Source organism: Tauraco erythrolophus, chromosome 9, assembly GCF_009769465.1.
Source record: "Tauraco erythrolophus isolate bTauEry1 chromosome 9, bTauEry1.pri, whole genome shotgun sequence".
Classification (NCBI taxonomy): domain Eukaryota; kingdom Metazoa; phylum Chordata; class Aves; order Musophagiformes; family Musophagidae; genus Tauraco; species Tauraco erythrolophus.
In genome coordinates this window covers 2783189-2801909 of record NC_141473.1, presented here as the reverse complement: position 1 = coordinate 2801909, position 18721 = coordinate 2783189, and the positions used below count along the sequence as shown (strand labels likewise).

Here is an 18721-nt window from a genome sequence, read left to right as displayed (position 1 = left end):
CTCCTCGGAGAATTCATCCCCCACTTCTCCCACAATCAAATTGCAGTTTGCTACGTAAATTAGCTACTCAGCGCCTAGAAAATTCTGAATACAGACTTGCATTGAAGAGACTTAAATGCTGCAATTTTAAAAACGTGCTCCATACCAATACTGAACATATTCCCACTCCTTCGGTCACGCACACGTGAACTTCCTGCTATTAAAGGCTCCTGCTAAACTGTTTGGAATCTGATGATAATGAAAGCGCAAACAAACTCCAGATCAGTTTTAAAAGAGTAATTGCAATCTCTATAGCAACTGTAAGCTCACAGCTGAGCAAGAAGTGTCTTTTCAGGAGCAATTATCATAGCGAGGTTAGAATAAAGAGAAAAGAATAGCGGCTTTGTCTTTCCGAGTGTTGTTTTTAAGGAAATGGTTGTGGATTTGTGTATTTGTTTCTTTTTCTTTTGCTCGTGTTGGACATCTAGGAATACTCTCCCAGAGTCCTTGAAGTGTGTACTATTGAAAAAGAGTGTGTTTGTCTTCACCAAGGCAGCCTTTTAGTTCCTTCATTTCCATCCGGATCTTGCCTTGCTGGGATTCTTCTTCTCTCCCAAGTGTCAAACGGAAGAGGCCTAAGGAAAAGCGTTATTTGGAAAAAGAACATTTTAGTAGTCTCACATAGTCTTTCCTTTGAGAAACCCCCTATTTTTGTAGCCTTTTGCCGTGTGTTTGTGGAAACTCGTACTGGGCTTGAGCTTTATTTTGCCCCAGCAGGAAATTCTGTACTTCCTTTAATCAGCAGAAGTAGAGACAAAATAAAGGAAATATAAAATACATTAATAAAAATCTGTAAGGATTTAAATATAATGGTCCAACTGAACACAGTTACACCATTATGTGTCAGTGCTGGGGCTAGTGCAGTACTTCAGCCTGCGTTAGAAATAAATAACAAGAGAGGTGACACTTAATTTCCGTTACGGTTCAGGATATGACACTATCGAATTGTTGAAAAAAGGAAAGGGAAACTCATCGATAGTGAGTAACGGTCCGTTTTTAGTGAGCCTTTATAAAAGTATCACCCAGTCATTCTGACAAAAGCTGCTCAAAAACTGCTAATAAAACACTGATTTAGCATTTGGAAGTAAAGAAGAGCAGATAAAACGAGGTGTGGGGGGAGGCAGGATTTTCTGCTAATTCTTTTTTCCAGAGGTTTTCAGAAATACATTTTTTTTTTGGAGTTACATTGAGGAATAGCTGAGTAAGGGATACTCTAGAGCAGGTTAAGGTCAAACCTGAATGAGAGGAAGCCAGAGGGCAGGGAGTCTTGGCCACCGTGGGGGTGGAAGCTGTGGTGGCCGGTGGTCAGTGGCCACAGAGGGGCCGAGGGGAGCGGCGGTGGGAGCGCTGGAGTGGGATGTGACTGGTCGAGGAGAGCCTGCCAAGCCCACGATGAAAGGCAAAGGGATTTGGAGGCAGAAGGTTATAGTGGGCTCGTTGGCCGTGAAGAAGTTGTGTGAAATTTTGGTGGAGGGCCGTGGTACCCCATGGGTCTGCTCATCTCAGTCATCACTCCGGACCTCTGGAATAGGAGGGCTTGGGGGCTTTGGTTTCATGGGGTGTTTGCTGTTACAAGTATGTATGTGTGCGTATGAACTAAGCCATTTATGCATGCAATATTTTTTTTTTTTTTCTTGGTTTTAAAGTCTGACATTTCCTGGCTGAAAATCGCTCTGTATCTTTGGGCGCAGGCGGATGGGGGGAGAGTGTTTTGTCGTGTTTCAGAAGGTGTTTGTGGACACGACAGCAGTCGCTGGGTGAAAAAAAGCTCACAGAAGGTTAAAGGAGAGCTATTGCTGCCCAGCACAGGATGCCATGCCCTCTTCCTCTGAAAGGAAGAGCTGAAAATCGCGGGAGTGCTGGAATTTCTGGTGCTCGTGCTCCCTCGCGTGGCTGTTGAAGGATATATAGATAAAAAAACCCCACGGAATTCGGGATGGCAGGTGGGAAGTGTAAAACTTAGAATCATAGAATCATAGAATGGTTAGGGCTGGAAGGGACCTTCAAAGGCCATCTAGTCCAACCCCCCTGCAAGGAACAGGGATATCTCCAACTAGATCAGGTTGCTCAGGGCCTGACTTGTAACAAGTAACTGTAATCTGATCGGCATGTGACAGCAACCCTGCAGAAAAGAGCAAAAATTAAGAAAAAAAAAAAAATTGCAATTTCATCTTAGACTGAGTTATTATACCTGGTCAAGCAGAATTTTTTTCCAAAGTTCTTTTCTAATGTAATTTTGATCTTATAATTTCCGAGCTGTTAAGAGGTGACTTTTTACATTAAAAACTTAGACCTCTTTTTGTTGCTGTCGTTGCTAAAATAAAAAAGTAAGTAAATTTGGTTTTTCACAGCATTTCAGTCCAGTATAAACAGCACGAGTTCTCCCCATGTCATTGCTGTAGCAATTCCTGCAGACTTGGTAATTCCATAGAGGTTTTTGTTTGGTTTGGTTTCCTTTTCCAGCGCTGGTGTGGGTCGCACAGGCACGTTCATCGTTATAGATGCCATCATAGACATGATGCACGCGGAACAGAAAGTCGATGTTTTTGAGTTTGTTTCAAGAATCCGGAATCAGCGTCCGCAGATGGTTCAGACTGACGTAAGTGAACTTCAGTGGGCTGAAATGGCAACTTTTCATGGTCCAAGAAGAGTATGTTTCTGTATTTCCACTCTGATGTGCATCCCAGTGTGTCTCTTTCTGTTGCACACATGGATAAGTGGAAAATGAACAAAGCCCAGTAAGAAGGATGGGGTTGGGGAAGAAGACAGAGGCATGTGAAGACCACCGTAAACACGTTGTCTTTAGGTACCATGTCCATGTTTCCCCATGCACAAGAGAGTGGAATTTTAGAGAATGTAAGAGATGTAACAGGCAAACTCTGTTTTAGCTTAAGGTATATTTTGACAATCCAAAGATTGTAGACCAAATTAAATAGATGGAAGCACCAGAATTCACAGTCCCACTTCCTTGCTTTGCAGTGTACTTACATGGCTGGTTTTTGTTGGTTCCAGATGCAATACTCCTTCATTTATCAAGCCTTACTTGAATACTACCTCTACGGTGACACGGAGCTAGATGTGTCATCCTTAGAAAAACATCTACAAACGTCACACAACGCGGCGCCAAACCTTGTCAAAATAGGGCTAGAAGAAGAATTTAAAGTAAGTATGGAAGTCCTTTGCTGTAGGGTTTCCAGGCATGGAAACATTTAAGCCCAAAAGATACTTCAGAAGCAGGAAAGTGTAACCTTAAAAGAAAAGGTCCATCAAAACGGAACAGCTTGTTTTATTTGGTGCTTGCTGTGAATGGGTCCTGCGGGGTGGGTGAGTGGGGCTTTGCTCAACATCCTGTTCTGCAGAGGCTCATTCAAAGCCGACCTCGTTTTACAGACCTTTTCCTATATGCTTTCTGTTTGCTTATAAAAGAAAAACGGGATTATTCTTTTGGTCTGGTACTAGATGCCAGATCAGATAATGCTGGAAGAGGGAGCTGGATTCCAGGCACCTAATCTGCATCTCAACAGGGTTGTTAACTCGATGATGACTGAGGGCAGAGAGAATTGCAGAGGATTTCTACATCTTGTGCTGAATATCCTGACCTGTCAGGAAAGAAAACAACAAAAAAAAACCCATTTCTATTTAGTGGAGAAACCCCAAATGCAGAAAGCAGCCACGCTGGCTGTTTGTGATTGTTGTTTAAAAAAGACTTTATTGTCCTGAAGAAATAGTTAGGACTTTTCTCTGACTTTTGCTATGCTAAAATGTTTATTCTGTATATAGGTCTAAAGCATTAAATGACATATGCATCTTAACTGGACTTCTCTCTTTCCTTTAGAGGATTAATTTAATCAGAAATCGAGTACTGGGAAAAGAAAATGACGTAAAAATAAGTCTGATGATACAGCAACAAGTTCAAAATTCAAAAGTATTGGTCTGTCTGAGGGAAGGAACCAAGTAAAAACACTGAGTATTCTACTTTTTCTAGAATGCCTAAGTTAGTTTTCCACTGTGCCAGCAAGACTGCATTAAAGTGCAGAGAGCAATGTTTAGTTCTGCCGTGTTTTCTGAAAAGTGTTTGGATGGCTCAGGAGCACAGAGCCCACCTACCCCAAAACCAGAGTAGAGTTAGGTTGTGGCCAGTGTGAGAGTCTCTGGCATGAAGTCTACTGAACCCAGTGTCACAGAGCATCTGAAAAAGGATTTCTCAGAGGTGGGGGTTTCTTGTCAGTAGTTTGTTGCTGGTACTAGAGGTTTTACTGGAGTTGAAACATGCTCCTGAAACTCAGTACCTGGCAAATACATGCCTGGAAATCTGCTTGCAGTTCAAAAATCAAATTAATTTTCATTTAAATTGAATTTATATTAAATAGTTGCTGAAATGATAGTTATCTGGTAAGTCCCACCCCAGCAGAAGCAGTCTGTTATTGTTGCACAGTTATCTTGCACAATCTTGCAGATGTGTAATCTATATTATAAAAAAGACTGTTGAGGCAAGAGCAGTGTTTGTCTTCTGTGTCCTGGGAATGCTGTCAGCACAAACTGCATAAATTATAAAGAATTTTGGTCCCTTCACCAGCAAAAGCTCAAAAATGTGTAGAGCTAAGTTGCAGGATTTGGTGCACCGTCCCTAAACTCGTGCAGCCTTGTTATGCCAGAGACAGGGTGCTGTGCCGCAGGGAGAGCACGGGCCAGGACTAAAGGACCAGAGTTTTAATATTCTCTATAAAAAGGATTTTTTTTCAGTATTTGAGAACAATGTGGAAATGAAAGCCTGTTACTGCTGGAGGTAACTGGTGGTCAGTCTGCTGCTGCTTACGTAAAGGCTGGAACGAAAAAAAATGAAACTAATTCCATAAAATGGTACGCAGACCTTTTTATTACAAAGTATTTTCAAAAGCGCCTAATTTTGTGAAACTATATGTCAAAGTTTAAAAACTTAGAACTTTTCAAGGGGAATGGGTACTCTGTACTTCGGAAAGCCACGCTCAGACTGCCCAAAAGCGTCTTAAAAAAAAAAAAAAAGCAACCGAACAACAAACAGACCCAAAATGTTAAAATCGACTGTCGTTTTGCAGCCCATAAACTTTCCTGATGCACCTTGGGAGCATGTTCAGATTCTCTAGATATTTATCAGCATGAAAAAACTCCATGACTCTTATTCTTACTTCGTTTTTATAGCCAGGACAAAAAGCCAGTCTGGCTTTGGCCGCGTTGCGGTTTTGCACCCGATGAAGAGGCAATGGTGAGGATATGGCTCAAAATATGGTGAGCGAGAACCACTTCTGTTCTGGTGAGTTCTCACCCTCCTTTGTGTGTTTAATTACAGAAGTTAACGAACGTTCGGATCATGAAAGAAAACATGAGGACTGGCAATCTCCCAGCAAACATGAAGAAAGCTCGAGTCATCCAGATCATCCCGTGTAAGAGAACAACTTCTCACATATAGAACCGAGTGCTAGAAATCCCCAATTATCCTAAGGCTGTTGTGAGTACACCCTGTATCTACGTGTTGGTGACAACACAGGTCGTACCAGATACAGCTCTGTTGGGATAACTGGAGAGTAGAGCTCCTGCTTGGATTTGGAAACAGGAATTCTGCAAATAGTTACTGCGTATTTCTTAAAGAGAAGAAGTTTTAACTTCTCTGCTAGTAAAATTGAAATGCTTTCAATTGAAATGTGCTGTCCAAAGTGGTGGATTTTTTGGTTTTGCTTCATTTTTAGCTACAACACTTTTTTTTTTTGGTGTTTCTGTTAGCTGTCCCCTTGGTTTTGCTGTCCTCTCTGCAGGCATGTCTGCTCTGAAGATTCTAGAGAACAGAAAACTGACACAAACAGCTCTATCCTCTCCTTACAAAGTGCAATGCCCTTGTAAAGTGTCTGCAAACAATTTAATGAATTGTTTTTCGCTTCATCAACGTAAAATATCTTACGATCAGATATTTTTCAGGGCTGAATGAAATGATTTGGCAGTTTCACCTCTTAAACAAACGTAGTTTCTGAGTGATTCCTTGCACAGTCTGGAGCAGCATGGTCATGTCTGCACCGGAAAATGAAAGTTTTGAGACCTTGCTGGCCATATCCTGTGTGAATGGAAAAACCAGCACCCTCCTCCACGCACTTACTAAGTCCTGGATAAGATCTTTGAGACACTCTTTGGTTTTTAGATAAAAGATTTTGTTGGTTTTGGTCTTTCACTCCTGTCATAGTACAGTTAGAATGTCAAGGTACAGTTAGCAAAAGTAAGACTAGACTTTTTTTTTTTTTCAGATGATTTTAACAGAGTGATTCTATCAATGAAAAGAGGGCAAGAGTACACAGACTACATCAATGCCTCCTTCATAGATGTACGTATAAAAACTTTCCATGTATTTAAACTGCAAGTCAAATATTTTGCTGTTGCTGATAAGTGTTTTTAAAGAGACACAGTCAACTTGGCTTGCAAAGAATATTAGCTTTTTTTGTTTGGATTTGGCTTATGAGAATTTCCAAATACGTTTCTTATCTGGTGTTTTCAATTTCAGTTTAAATGGTTGTGCAATTTAAACGTTCTTCTTGTTGTTAGATTGATAAACTCAGGGTTTTATTGAATTCTGAAAAAGAGACAGCGAAACAAATTAGCTATAGAACATCCAACAGTTTCATTATCTGCGTTCAGGTTAACAGATGTAAATATGTGCTGTTCTGAGGAAAGGGGGAAAAAAAAAGTCCATATTTAGCATGAGGAAAAGCTGTCTTAGTGTTTGGGAGCCTGGGTAAACCCAGACCTGCATTAATTCCTAACTTGGTTCCCAGATTCCTCTTGGAATCTGGGCAACACCTTCCACCCTGTCTTGTTTTTATTTAAATATGAGAATTAATTAGATCCTTAAGAAGTAAAACCCCATTAGTGGTGGAGGATTGTGGATACTGCAGCTGTGAAGACCACATCCATCAGTACATAAATAGAACTGTAGCTCACAAACTGAGTTAAATGTTATTTCTGTGGCAAAGCCAATAGCTGCAGCTGTGATACTCTCGTCGGGAAATCCTTTCGGTTACCTGTTCCTGCACAATTTCATTCCTTCAGCCACGGCTGTAAAAAGTCTTAAAATACAACTCAGGATTGTGAATTTGGGGGATCTTTTCCTGCGTTTCTGGCAAAGAGCAAAATTTGGGTGGGCTCAGTGTCACCAGATCTGCAGTACCCATCACAGCGGGGCTGACGGGAAGCACCAGTTTGAGTGGTGACCTCTCTGTCCCCCCCTCACTTGTACTCACGTGTCGCGACATGAGCGGGTCGTGGTCTCCCTCCGCAGGGCTATCGCCAGAAGGATTACTTCATCGCCACCCAGGGCCCGCTGCCGCACACGGTGGAGGATTTCTGGCGGATGGTGTGGGAGTGGAAGTGCCACACCATCGTGATGCTCACAGAAGTCCAGGAGCGGGAGCAGGTACGTGTCCCGCAGCTGCTGTTAACAGCTGTGAAACATGAGCGTTAATATAATTAATTAATAATTAACAAATCATATTAGACAGATGATTTGTTGCCTACAAATTATAGTGATGAGAGATTTTTTTTGCCTTTCCTAGAATGAGCACTTGCTTCAGTGTTTGGTGTGGGACAATGTTGGTGCTTTTGCTTGAATTGTCAGAAACCCCACCAAAAAACCACTGAAAATTATAGAATCACAGAATGGTTTGGGTTGGAAGGGACCTCAAAGATCACCTAGTTCCAACCCCCTGCCATGGGCAGGGACACCCTCCACTACTCCAGGTTGCCTAAAGCCCCATCCAACCTGGCCTTGAACACTTCCAGGGATGGGGCAGGATGTTTGTGCTGTGAATTTTATTTTATTTTTTTGGTAGTGGTTTGGGAGTCTCTTTAACAACACTGCATTGCTTCCAGGAGTTATTGTTCTTTTATTCCGATCTGTTTTAAAACAGTATTTGCCATCTGTGACACCAAAGCCCTTCTCATCTTCATGATTTATATTACAGAACTATTTTATTACGGGATTCTTAGTTATTAGCCTTTTCATTACCAAGTGTTTAGAACACGTTTATTACATTGTATGTCATATCCTAGATCAGAGGTTCAGGACGATGTAGATAACTGGAAAAAATTTCAAGGAACGTTTACAATTCTCTCTTAATTTTGCAGGAAAAGTGCTGCCAGTATTGGCCATCGGAGGGCTCCGTGACTCACGGAGAGATTACCGTGGAAATAAAGAATGACAGTCTCTTAGATGCCATAAGCGTAAGGGACTTCGTAGTTACATACAATCAGGTAATGGTTTTAAATTAGATGACAGGGTTTTGTTGTTTTTTTTTTTTTTATTATTTAAAGGCATTTACAAATATGATTGTGTAACTTAAATGCTGGAATTTCTATCTAAAGATAAATGTGGTTAATCGGAATCCAGCATTGTATCAGTCAAGTCACAGCTTATATGAAACATTTTTGCTTAAAAGCCCATGAAAATTCTGGTCAGTAAAACATGTCCTTGATCAAAGTGGGGTGTGCAGTTTTTTAGGGTTTTTTTGTGTTTTTTTGTTTGGTTGGTTGGTTTGGTTTGGGTTTTTTTTGGTGGTTGTTTGTTTGTTTTGGGAGTTTTTTAATGTTTTGTTGCTGTTATTCTTGTATTTCCTCCCATCTCCCACATATCTATAAAAGAACATTTGGTTCCATATTTTTAAATCCTGTGAAGCATTTTAACAGCACATGTACTTACCTCTGCAGCTCTTCCATTGTGTTGCCCTGCTACAGGCATGATCTACTCAAAACCAAGTTTTGATCTTTAGGGCATGCATCTCCTCACTGCATCATTTCTTTAGGATCTGATTTGCATTGCTCTTTTTGGAAAAAAAAAAAATTCCTGGCAGTTAAGAATATAATTCCTTTAACTACTTTCTACATTGCATATAATTTATGCACTTAGATAGTTGACACATGCAAAGCAAAAGTATTTAAAGCTCAAGTAACAACATTGTAGGTGATAGCCAAACAGCAATGGCTTTGCAGTATGATCCAGGATTGTTAGAAGTGTTTGCTGCTGCAGATCAAAGAAATCTGATTAACTTTTGTGTTGTGCCTGAGTCCAGCTACACTACCTCAATGACATTTGAAGCAATATTATGTTAAAAGATCTCCTGCAGAGCTGGGAGGAAGGACTGACCAACCCTTTTTCCTCATAATTCTGACATCTTCCAGGCTTCCAGTACAAAATAGTGTCTTGAGACTTCCCACCAAACTTGTTCACCAGATGTCCATTATGGTGGGACATGCTGACAGCACCTAGCATCAGCAGAGACCTGGTGTTCTCAACAACCCATGGCTTGCAAGAGTTCATAGAATCATAGAATGGTTTAGTTTGGAAGAAACCTCAAAGATCATCTAGTTCCAAACCCCCTGCCATGGGCAGGGACACCCTCCACTACACCAGGTTGCTCAAAGCCCCATCCAACCTGGCCTTGAACACTGCCAGGGATGGGGCAGCCACAGCTTCTCTGGACAACCTGTTCCAGTGCCCCACCACCCTCAAAGTAAAAAATTTCTTCCTTATATCCAATCTCAATCTCCCTTTCAGTTTAAAGCCATCGCCCCTTGTCCTGTCACCACACACCCGTGTAAAAAGTCCCTCACCAGCTTTCCTGTAGGCCCCCTTCATGTACTGGAAGACTAATGATATGTAATATTACATATCAGTTGATATGTAATAATATTGCCAGAATATGAATGTTGCATCCATACGCTGTTATAATGCAGTCATGGGAAGCAGCAACCCAAAATTTCAGGCTAGTTAAAGAGCCTTTTGAGACCTAAACCAGTCTAGAGCTAACTGCTAACTGGAACTTTTGGTGTGCTTTTAATCAGCAAGCATCAAGGCAAGGCAAATAATGGTTAAGTTTCCAAGTAGTGTTGTGCAAAGCCGAGTGTGTTTCATGAGTTGAGTTGTTCCAGTGGCACTTTGCGTGGGGCCCGTGCACGCTGGGAGCTTTCACCCAGGGGTGCTCAGGACAAATAATCTCTAAGTGTCTCCTTAGTACTGCCCAGGTGAAGCAGCTGTGCAAATGAAAAGGAAAATTATGAGGGTAAATTATCAGGATAATTGTCGGGGAATTTAGAACAAAGCTGTTGAGTCTACATTTCCAATATATTATGAGCTAGCCCCCATATATACATATGCATATATGGGGAGCTAGCCCCCCATATATACATACATACAGCTCCCTCCACTATAGCGGTGCAAAATTTGTGCTAGAAATGTTTAAGGTAAGAAGTGTGTTTTGATTTTGAAGTAACAGCTGGATAAACGTGGTGTTTTCCTGCACGCAGGGTAACCAGGAGAAGCAAAGCAGGCTCGTTCGGCAGTTCCACTTCCACGGGTGGCCAGAAATTGGGATTCCTGCCGAAGGAAAAGGGATGATCGACCTGATTGCAGCTGTCCAAAAGCAGCAGCAGCAAACAGGCAATCACCCGATTACGGTGCACTGCAGGTAAGACTTGCCTCTTCTCCCCACCATTAGCTAAGGAACCCGCTTGCTTTTTATAGAATCGTAGACTGTTTTGGGTTGGAAGGGACCTCAAAGATCATCCAGTTCCAACCCCCCTGCCATGGGCAGGGACACCCTCCGCTACACCAGGTTGCTCAAAGCCCCATCCAGCCTGGCCTTGAACACTGCCAGGGATGGGGCATCCACAGCTTCTCTGGGCAACCTGGTCCAGTGCCTCACCACCCTCAGAGGGAAAAATTTCTTCCTTAGATCTAATCTTAACCTCCCCTCTTTCAGTTTAAATCCATTGCCTCTTGTCCTATCACTCCATGCCCTTGTAAAAAGTCCCTCTCCAGCTTTCCTGTAGGCCCCCTTTAAGTACTGGAAGGCTGCTGGAAGGTCTTCCCGGAGCCTTCTCTTCTCCAGGCTGAACAGCCCCAACTCTCTCAGCCTGTCTCCAGAGCAGAGGTGCTCCAGCCCTCGGATCATTTTTGTGGCCTCCTCTGGACCCGCTCCAGCAGCTCCACGTCCTTCTTGTGTTGGAGACTCCAGAGCAGAACACAGTATTCCAGGTGGGGTCTCAGGAGATCAGAGCAGAGGGGCAGAATCCCCTCCCTCACCCTGCTGCCCACGCTGCTTTGGATGCAGCCCAGGACACGGGTGGCTTTCTGGGCTGCCAGCGCACGGTGCCGGCTCATGTTGAGCTTCTCACCCACCAGCACCCCGAAGTCCTTCTCCTCAGGGCTGCTCTTGATCCATTCTCTGCCCAGCCTGTACTTGTTCTTGGGATTGCCCCGACCCACATGCAGGACCTTGCACTTGGCCTTGTTGAACTTCATGAGGTTCTCACAGGCCCATCTCTCCAGCCTGTCGAGGTCCCCGCTCTAGTTGCTTTTACAGCAGTTTTTCTTTGTAAGGGAGTAGACGACATCACTTAAAAAATAAATAGAAATTAAGAAATAGGAGAAAAAGATGGAAGAAAAAAAAAAAGAAAACACTAGGATTGCATTAAGGATTTATGGCTTCTCTTTTGCTACGTGAGCAAAGTGAGTGCCTTAACGATATCCTTAATGGCTGGAATTAAACAAGTGTGTGTGTGTTCCTAATTTGTGGAGTTGCAGCCTTGCACCTGAGTTTTGCGAAGCGCAGGGATCAGGGAAGCAAAGCTGTAGGTTTATTGGGGTGGTGTGTAATGCACCCCACCCACACGGTGCTCCAGTGTTCTCCTGGGATCCAAATGCTGTTGGCTTTCACAAACTATCAGGAGAATAAAATACATCCCTGATCTAAGCACAAGGCAAAATGTATTCTTGTCCTTGGAAGCAGATGCAAGAGCTGGGAGGACAGGGAAAATGATGTTTATGTTAATGGTGAGAGGTAGCTTGTGTGTGACGTGGTACGTGAGAACTAGAATCTATCTGTCCTGTGCCAGTTTTTCACTTTTTGGGGTTTTTTTTTGAACTGTACTTTTTTTATTGCTTTTTTTTTTTTTTAAAGGTATATATTGGGCTTTTCCACTCTTTTTTCAAATGATATTTTTCAGAGAATGTTTTTTTTTTGTCAGCCTTTTTAATTTGTCTTTTTCCTTTCTGTACTACATCTGCTGATTTTAAAAAACTAGTATTCTGCCTTTTCTAATTCATAAATCGTACTTTGCTTTTGAAGTATTTTAATCTTTGTAAATCAATAAAGCTTCTTCTGCCTTCTGGTCAATACAAAGTCAAGTTCACAGTACACAGGGACAGGGTCAGAAGGGTTCCAGAGCCTTCAGAAGAGAAGTTCTTAGGTTTTGGTCTGTTTTTTTTTTTATGTAAGAAGTTATTAATCTGAAGAGGTCACCCTTTGCCATGAGCCTCTTTACTGCTTGGAGAGCTTGGACCTGTTCTGGGCGATGCACTGACCAACTCCCATCTGCTCCTTACCCAGCAGGAGAGTTTTCAGGGGCCACATCTCTGCTGTGTCCACCTAAGAGCTCCTACAGTGTAGTCTCTCTTGTGGTTGAAGCTCACAGGCTCAACCACAACATAAAAAAGTAATAATTGTTTCTTCTCTACCCTCAAAATCAATTATTTAATTCATGCTAAACACTGGCTTTTTAAATCTTTCCCCCTTGGGCATGTTGTACAAGATAAACTAATTTTGCTGGACCATGGTTGTCTTTTAGCAATAGATGGAGGTCAGGTTCCTGACATCTCTATATCTAAAAACATCTGGTTGATTAACTATGATATTTTCTCTACCTGTCTGTGATCCCAGTCCTGAGCAATGCTTGGCACCCACTCGGTGACCAACCCCCCTATGACTCCCTATGGCATGGATAAGCTGCTCCAGCCTTTTATCTGGGAGCTAGATAACACGATGCTGCTTCTGGATTTTTCCCACCTTTCAAAGAATAATCCATCTGGGTTTGAATGAGTACCTGGTTATGTTTTCTTCTGAAAAAAAAAAAAAAAAAAGTACTGTATTTATTTTTGTGACACTGAAATTGTTCTTGCAGCACCATCTACAGGGAAGTAGACTCACTGACCATTTGGAAATGTTTCGATAGGAGAACCTGTCTGCTTGCTACTGGAGTTAGAAATAGGAATGGGCGTAATACAGCGGTTCTCTGCAGCGTACACTGGCTTTTATTTTGCTGTGGTTTGAGTTTCAAAGGTGCCATCTCAGTCTGAGTATGATGGTTTGTGGCTGCCTGTCTGCAGTGTCACCTGCGTTTTCATGCACTGTTGAAGCAGAGGTCCAGGGAGCTTGAGCCAGGACTGGGATTTATTCGTGTTTTGGGACATGGTCTTGTACCGATGCGTATTGCTTGCTAAAACTTTCTCCTCCTTGCTTCAGAACTGTTTTGCTCTTTGCTGTATTCATACATTTTCCCCAGGGGGACTGTGGGTTCTGCACGCGATGGCGATGATGACATTTTGTGTTTGGTTCTGCAATTTTAACAACCGCCTTTTTTTTTATTGCTGGGGAGTTAAAATTCTGATTGATAAGATTATCATTATATATTTGATTAGATAGAAGATATTAGATTAGATAAGATATTAGATATTTGATTAGACCTAAGGAAGAAATTCTTCCCTCTGAGGGTGGTGAGGCACTGGCACAGGTTGCCCAGAGAAGCTGTGGCTGCCCCATCCCTGGAAGTGTTCAAGGCCAGGTTGGATGGGGCTTTGGGCATCCTGGTGTAGTGGAGGGTGTTCCTGCCCATGGCAGGGGGTTTGGAACTGGATGATCTTGAAGGTTCCTTCCAACCCAAACATTCTATGATTCTTCAATTAATTTGGGTAAAATAGCCTGGAGTTCTGGCCAATAAAATAAGAGGTAAAAGTAACTGATGTCTTTGATGTGCACAGATTAGATGCGTAAGAACTATCCGAGATATTTGTTGCTTCGACTTTTCCAGGCTTTTAGACCTGCAGCCTCTCTGAAGCCTTAGCTTAATCATTTGGCATGATTAAACAAGAAAATAAAACCCAAACCACACAATGTATTCTAGGATTTTTAATGCTGATAATTCTCTCCTGCCCCTACTTGGACAGCCTGAACATCACAGCTTTTGAGTTCCTTGAACCTCTCTGTGAAGTCATACTTGAGTCTTCAAATAATGTAAATGAATGTAACTTTATGAATAAGTAAACACATTTCAAGTCTAAGACTGATTTTTCAGAGCGTTCACATGAACTTTTGAAAACTTCTCATTTTTTCCAACTGTTTAAGAACAGTTTAAGGAGCTGCTAAAAAAGATAATTAAGTAGAATCAAGACATAACCTAAGTAATTTAGAAGATTGCCAATAGAACTGTTGCCAACAGTAATTCTGAGTTGCCAACAGAATTCAAAGCCAATCTGTTTGAAACCTGAACTCCCTGTCTCAAGAAATAAAGTTTGAGTCAAATTTAAAAGTTATCTTTCTTAAGTTTTTTTTTTAAAGGGCATTGCAGAAAGAGAAGCGAGTATGCAAAGAGTAGTGCTGTGTTCCCATGAGAAAATACATATTTTCTCCTGCATTTTAAATGCAGTTTAGATTTCCATGCATCTGTACTAAAAAATTCTTAAATTAATCTAAAAAAAAAATAAATATATTGGCTTTAAGGATTTGCTAAAAGCATGTTTTCAGAAGAGAGTGAGTCTGGCATTATCTGCCTCTTCTAGGCATAAATGAAGAAGCAACGCGTGTGATGATGTGTGTGTACAGGTTTACTTTAGATCTTCACGTCCTCATCTTATGATAGTTGTAGACCTCTTCCAAAATGCATTATTCAGGGATGGCTCTGGAAACCACAGATGGCTACTGGAGATTAGTAATTACAAATAAATCTGAACCCTTTTAGGTTTTGGATTTGTCTTTAATCCGATAAAAGTAAATGTCTAAAGGGAACAACACATCTAATACATCGTACCTGTTCATGTTTCCTCCAGTGAGACTTTTAATGCACCCAGCTGAGGATACATGCATTTGCACTTAATCTTTTCATAAGGCTTATGCTTATCAGATTTTTTTGTATTTGATAGAATCATAGAATTCATAGAATTTTTCATATTCATAGAATCATAGATTTTTTTTCTATTCGATAGAAATAAGGTAGAAGCAATGACATGTGATTACAGTTCAGCTACTTATGATTAAAACACATGAAAATTTAAAATGTAATAAAGTATTTTGTGTTTATGCTTATTCAGTGATCCAGTGAATTTTCCGCTCCGTTGTACCGTTCGTTGCCAATTTCCCAATCCCATCCTGGTTTTAGTAACTATTCCCTATCAAAGCTGTCAGGGTTCCAGTGCACAGCCACTGTTTTGTTGGTGTCAAATAGTCCTTAATTAACGTGATTAGGAGAGAGAAAGCAGTCTTTTTTTAAGTTTCTTTTTTTGGCTCTGGAAGTTAGGCATAATAAATCAGGTAGCAGTTACTGAAATATATTTTTGGTTCCACGGAATCATGATCTGAAACAGATACAAGGACAAATATTGAGTCAAACGTACTGAAACAAAAGAAACTACAGGTACTTGGGAGTATGTTAGTTTGTTTTTTGTAGTCAAGATAGAGGCAGAACAGTCAATTTTTTAGTTTCTTGTATGTAGCATAGCCTCGTGTGTCGCGTTGCTTTAGTTTGTCCTCACATCAGTAGATCTGTCTGAGAAATGGCTTAGATCGTGAGAGTCATTAAACTCATTACAGTTGGATAGGACATTTTCTATCAAATTGTTTTGAAGTAATAATAATTATAATAATGCTTTTGTATCTGCCCACCATGCACAAGTATAAATCCCAACCTAATAGAAAACCGTGGGTTTGATCGCCCAGCGCTTCTTTGCGTTATAATCAAGTTTTGCAACTGAAAGTCCGAAGGTTGTGTTCTGCCCCATCAAGAGTAAAACCTGGGAGCACCAAAAGTTGTCTTTGCTGAAGATGAACGCAGGTTTGAGGTAGCAGCTTTGCCAGTTCGTTATTTGGGCCTCAGACTTTGGTGGAGGGCGTCCACGTGCTGCCGCAGCCGGCTCAGGATCTCCCAGTTGCGTGGGAGAAGCTGTCGGTAACGAGCCTTTGTGGGTTCCAGCCTGGCTCCGAGTTATTCCATCCACTCTGGCTGAGGTGACAAACTAAGCACACAAAAAAAAAACACCACAAAAAAAAAAAACAAACACCAAAAAAAACCTGAATAGAAGTTGACTAATAGTAGTATTTTGCTCTCCTGAGACCCCACCTGCAGTACTGCGTTCAGCTCTGGGGTCCCCAACACAGGAAGGACATGGAGCTGCTGGAGCGAGTCCAGAGGAGGCCACGAAGATGATCTGAGGGCTGGAGCATCTCTGCTATGGAGACAGGCTGAGAGAGTTGGGGCTGTTCAGCCTGGAGAAGAGAAGGCTCCGGGGAGACCTTCCAGCAGCCTTCCAGTGCCTAAAGAGGGCCTACAGGAAAGCTGGAGAGGGGCTTTTTACAAGGGCGTGTAGTGATAGGACAAGGGGTGATGGCTTTAAACTGAAAGAGGGGAGATTTAGATTAGAGATAAGGAAGAAATTTTCCACTCTGAGGGTGCTGAGGCACTGGCACAGGTTGCCCAGAGAAGTTGTAGCTGCCCCATCCCTGGAAGTGTTCAAGGCCAGGTTGGATGAGGCTTTGGGCAACCTGGTGTAGTGGAGGGTGTCCCTGCCCATGGCAGGGGGGTTGAAACTAGATGATCTTGGAGGTCCCTTCCAACCCAAACCGTTCTGTGATTCTCTGATTCTCTTGTAACACTTTTATCCATGTTAAGCAGATGTGTTTCCGTTGCAGTGCTGGCGCTGGAAGAACCGGTACGTTCATAGCACTCAGCAATATTCTGGAACGAGTGAAGGCTGAAGGGCTCTTAGATGTATTTCAAGCTGTGAAGAGCTTAAGACTGCAAAGGCCACATATGGTGCAAACACTGGTATGATATTTAACAATCCAGGTCCTTGTCAAAGGATGGATGTTTGTAAATACGCTCGTGGGAGGAGTACAAAGGATTTTTTTTTTTTTGCAGGTTGAAATAAATTATGTATGGTGGCTGTGTACATACAAAGTATTAGCAGAAATCTATATTTTTACCGATTTTTTTTTTATAGCATTTCTAAAAATATAACCTGGCTAAACATTCTGTGTCTTCTAGGAAGTGGAGACAGTTAAACTAAAATCTTTTGAGTGTTGCTGGTGACAAAATATGAAGTAAATGCCTTTTAAGTTATATATCAGTTGTTGTTCTTTCTTACTTTAAAATGTCTGGGCTTAAATTGGCGTGCAGTTGATAACTGAAAGGGAGAAATGTCTTTAACTTGTGTAAAGTCATCTACAAGTAATGTGTGAAGCTTAGTCCAGACACTTTTCCCTGTTGGATAAGCATTAAAAAAATTTTTTTGAGAGATATGCTTTTGGACAATATATAAAAATGCTGATATTTTGTATTTTGATAGCAGCTGCCACTCTGTGATTTGAAACTTCTTTGGAAACAATTACCTCAAACCACCTTTTTCAGGTAGATGTTTTCTCCATAGTACAGATAGGAAGAAAGGGGTTGAAGTAGAGTTGGATTATCCACAGTCATGCTGAGAGAAGGCTGAAATATTTCTTTTGGTGTTCTGGCTCTGCGATTTAATAACGTTAGTTAAGGGTGTAATTGCCATGGATATTCCCAGCTGAGCCCACGGAAAGGCTTCTGCTAAACTCTGCTTTCCAGCATGAGTGAATTTGGATGCCAGTTCCATTTATTATCAGTGTTGTTACAGATTTTGTAATCCAGTAAATCCTGTTGAAGGCATATCAGCATGCCTGGAGGATCAGGATATGTCCCACCTTCGGGATGCCAGCGGGCTAACGTAGGCAGTGGGTAAATCCATTGCAGACGGCCACTGCAAGGGGAGCTCCGTTCCAGACAGATGAATGTAGAGGGTTTTTGATGTTCTATACATTGATAGTGACATAGTCAGAGGGTATATTGTCTGTTTGTGGTGCCGAGCTCAGGAGATGGAGCCCAGTTCCAGAGCTGGGCTCCCTGGGGAAGGTGCAGGAGGAGTTACTGCCTCAGTGTGAGCCAGGTACCATGAGCTGCTTAATTTAAATGAGAAGACAGGTCTAAGGATTGATTAGTTTTAAGAACTGTCACCTAGAAAGCTTAAAGAAATCATTGTAACTGATGAGCCACAAGGTACCATCGCTTTTCTTCTAAAAAATAAATACATAAATAAAAATGCAGTCCTAAGCTACTGGTCCAGGTAATGGTCCAAGTGGGAACGTGTTGCATTTACCACCAGGATTTGCATAAGTATGATTTTCTCCAATGTATTTATACAAGGCAACCAAAACACATTTTGATAACTTTTTTTATTGTTTTTCAGGAACAGTATGAATTCTGCTACAGAGTGGTACAAGATTTCATCGACATATTTTCGGATTATGCTAATTTCAAATGAAAATTCCTGCCTTATTTTTTAATTTGTCTCTATAAATAGTTGTATATTCTGTTAATTTATTCCATGTCATTTTGATTGTTGACTTTACTGTAAATACGACCTTGTGTTTGCTCTGAAAGTTGCATTTGCTGTATAAAGTTATTTCTTAAATATAAATATCTTCTAAAGCGAAGTATAATGTTCATATACAGTATATCACTATGAGATGGTATAGAAATCTTTATTCTAAATAACAGTAAATTAATTCTTGAGGGTCTATTTCTTTGAATTTTTCCACTTATA

General features: G+C 41.4%; 1 protein-coding gene across 2 annotated transcripts in view; it reads left to right on the top strand.

Annotated features, from left to right (window-relative positions):
• PTPRE (protein tyrosine phosphatase receptor type E) overlaps positions 1-18439 on the top strand; it is a 40581-nt gene extending 22142 nt beyond the window's left edge. Inside the window, exons 11-19 of one of the 2 annotated variants that reach the window (XM_086617037.1) lie at positions 2503-2638; positions 3052-3201; positions 5366-5459; positions 6309-6385; positions 7337-7471; positions 8182-8307; positions 10357-10517; positions 16788-16923; positions 18365-18439. In XM_086617037.1, the coding sequence (XP_086473163.1) occupies positions 2503-2638; positions 3052-3201; positions 5366-5459; positions 6309-6385; positions 7337-7471; positions 8182-8307; positions 10357-10517; positions 16788-16923; positions 18365-18439 (1090 nt within the window). The remainder of the gene's footprint in view (positions 1-2502; positions 2639-3051; positions 3202-5365; positions 5460-6308; positions 6386-7336; positions 7472-8181; positions 8308-10356; positions 10518-16787; positions 16924-18364) is intronic. The other variant, XM_086617036.1, reaches the window with a different exon arrangement.
• Positions 18440-18721: the final 282 nt, after the last annotated feature.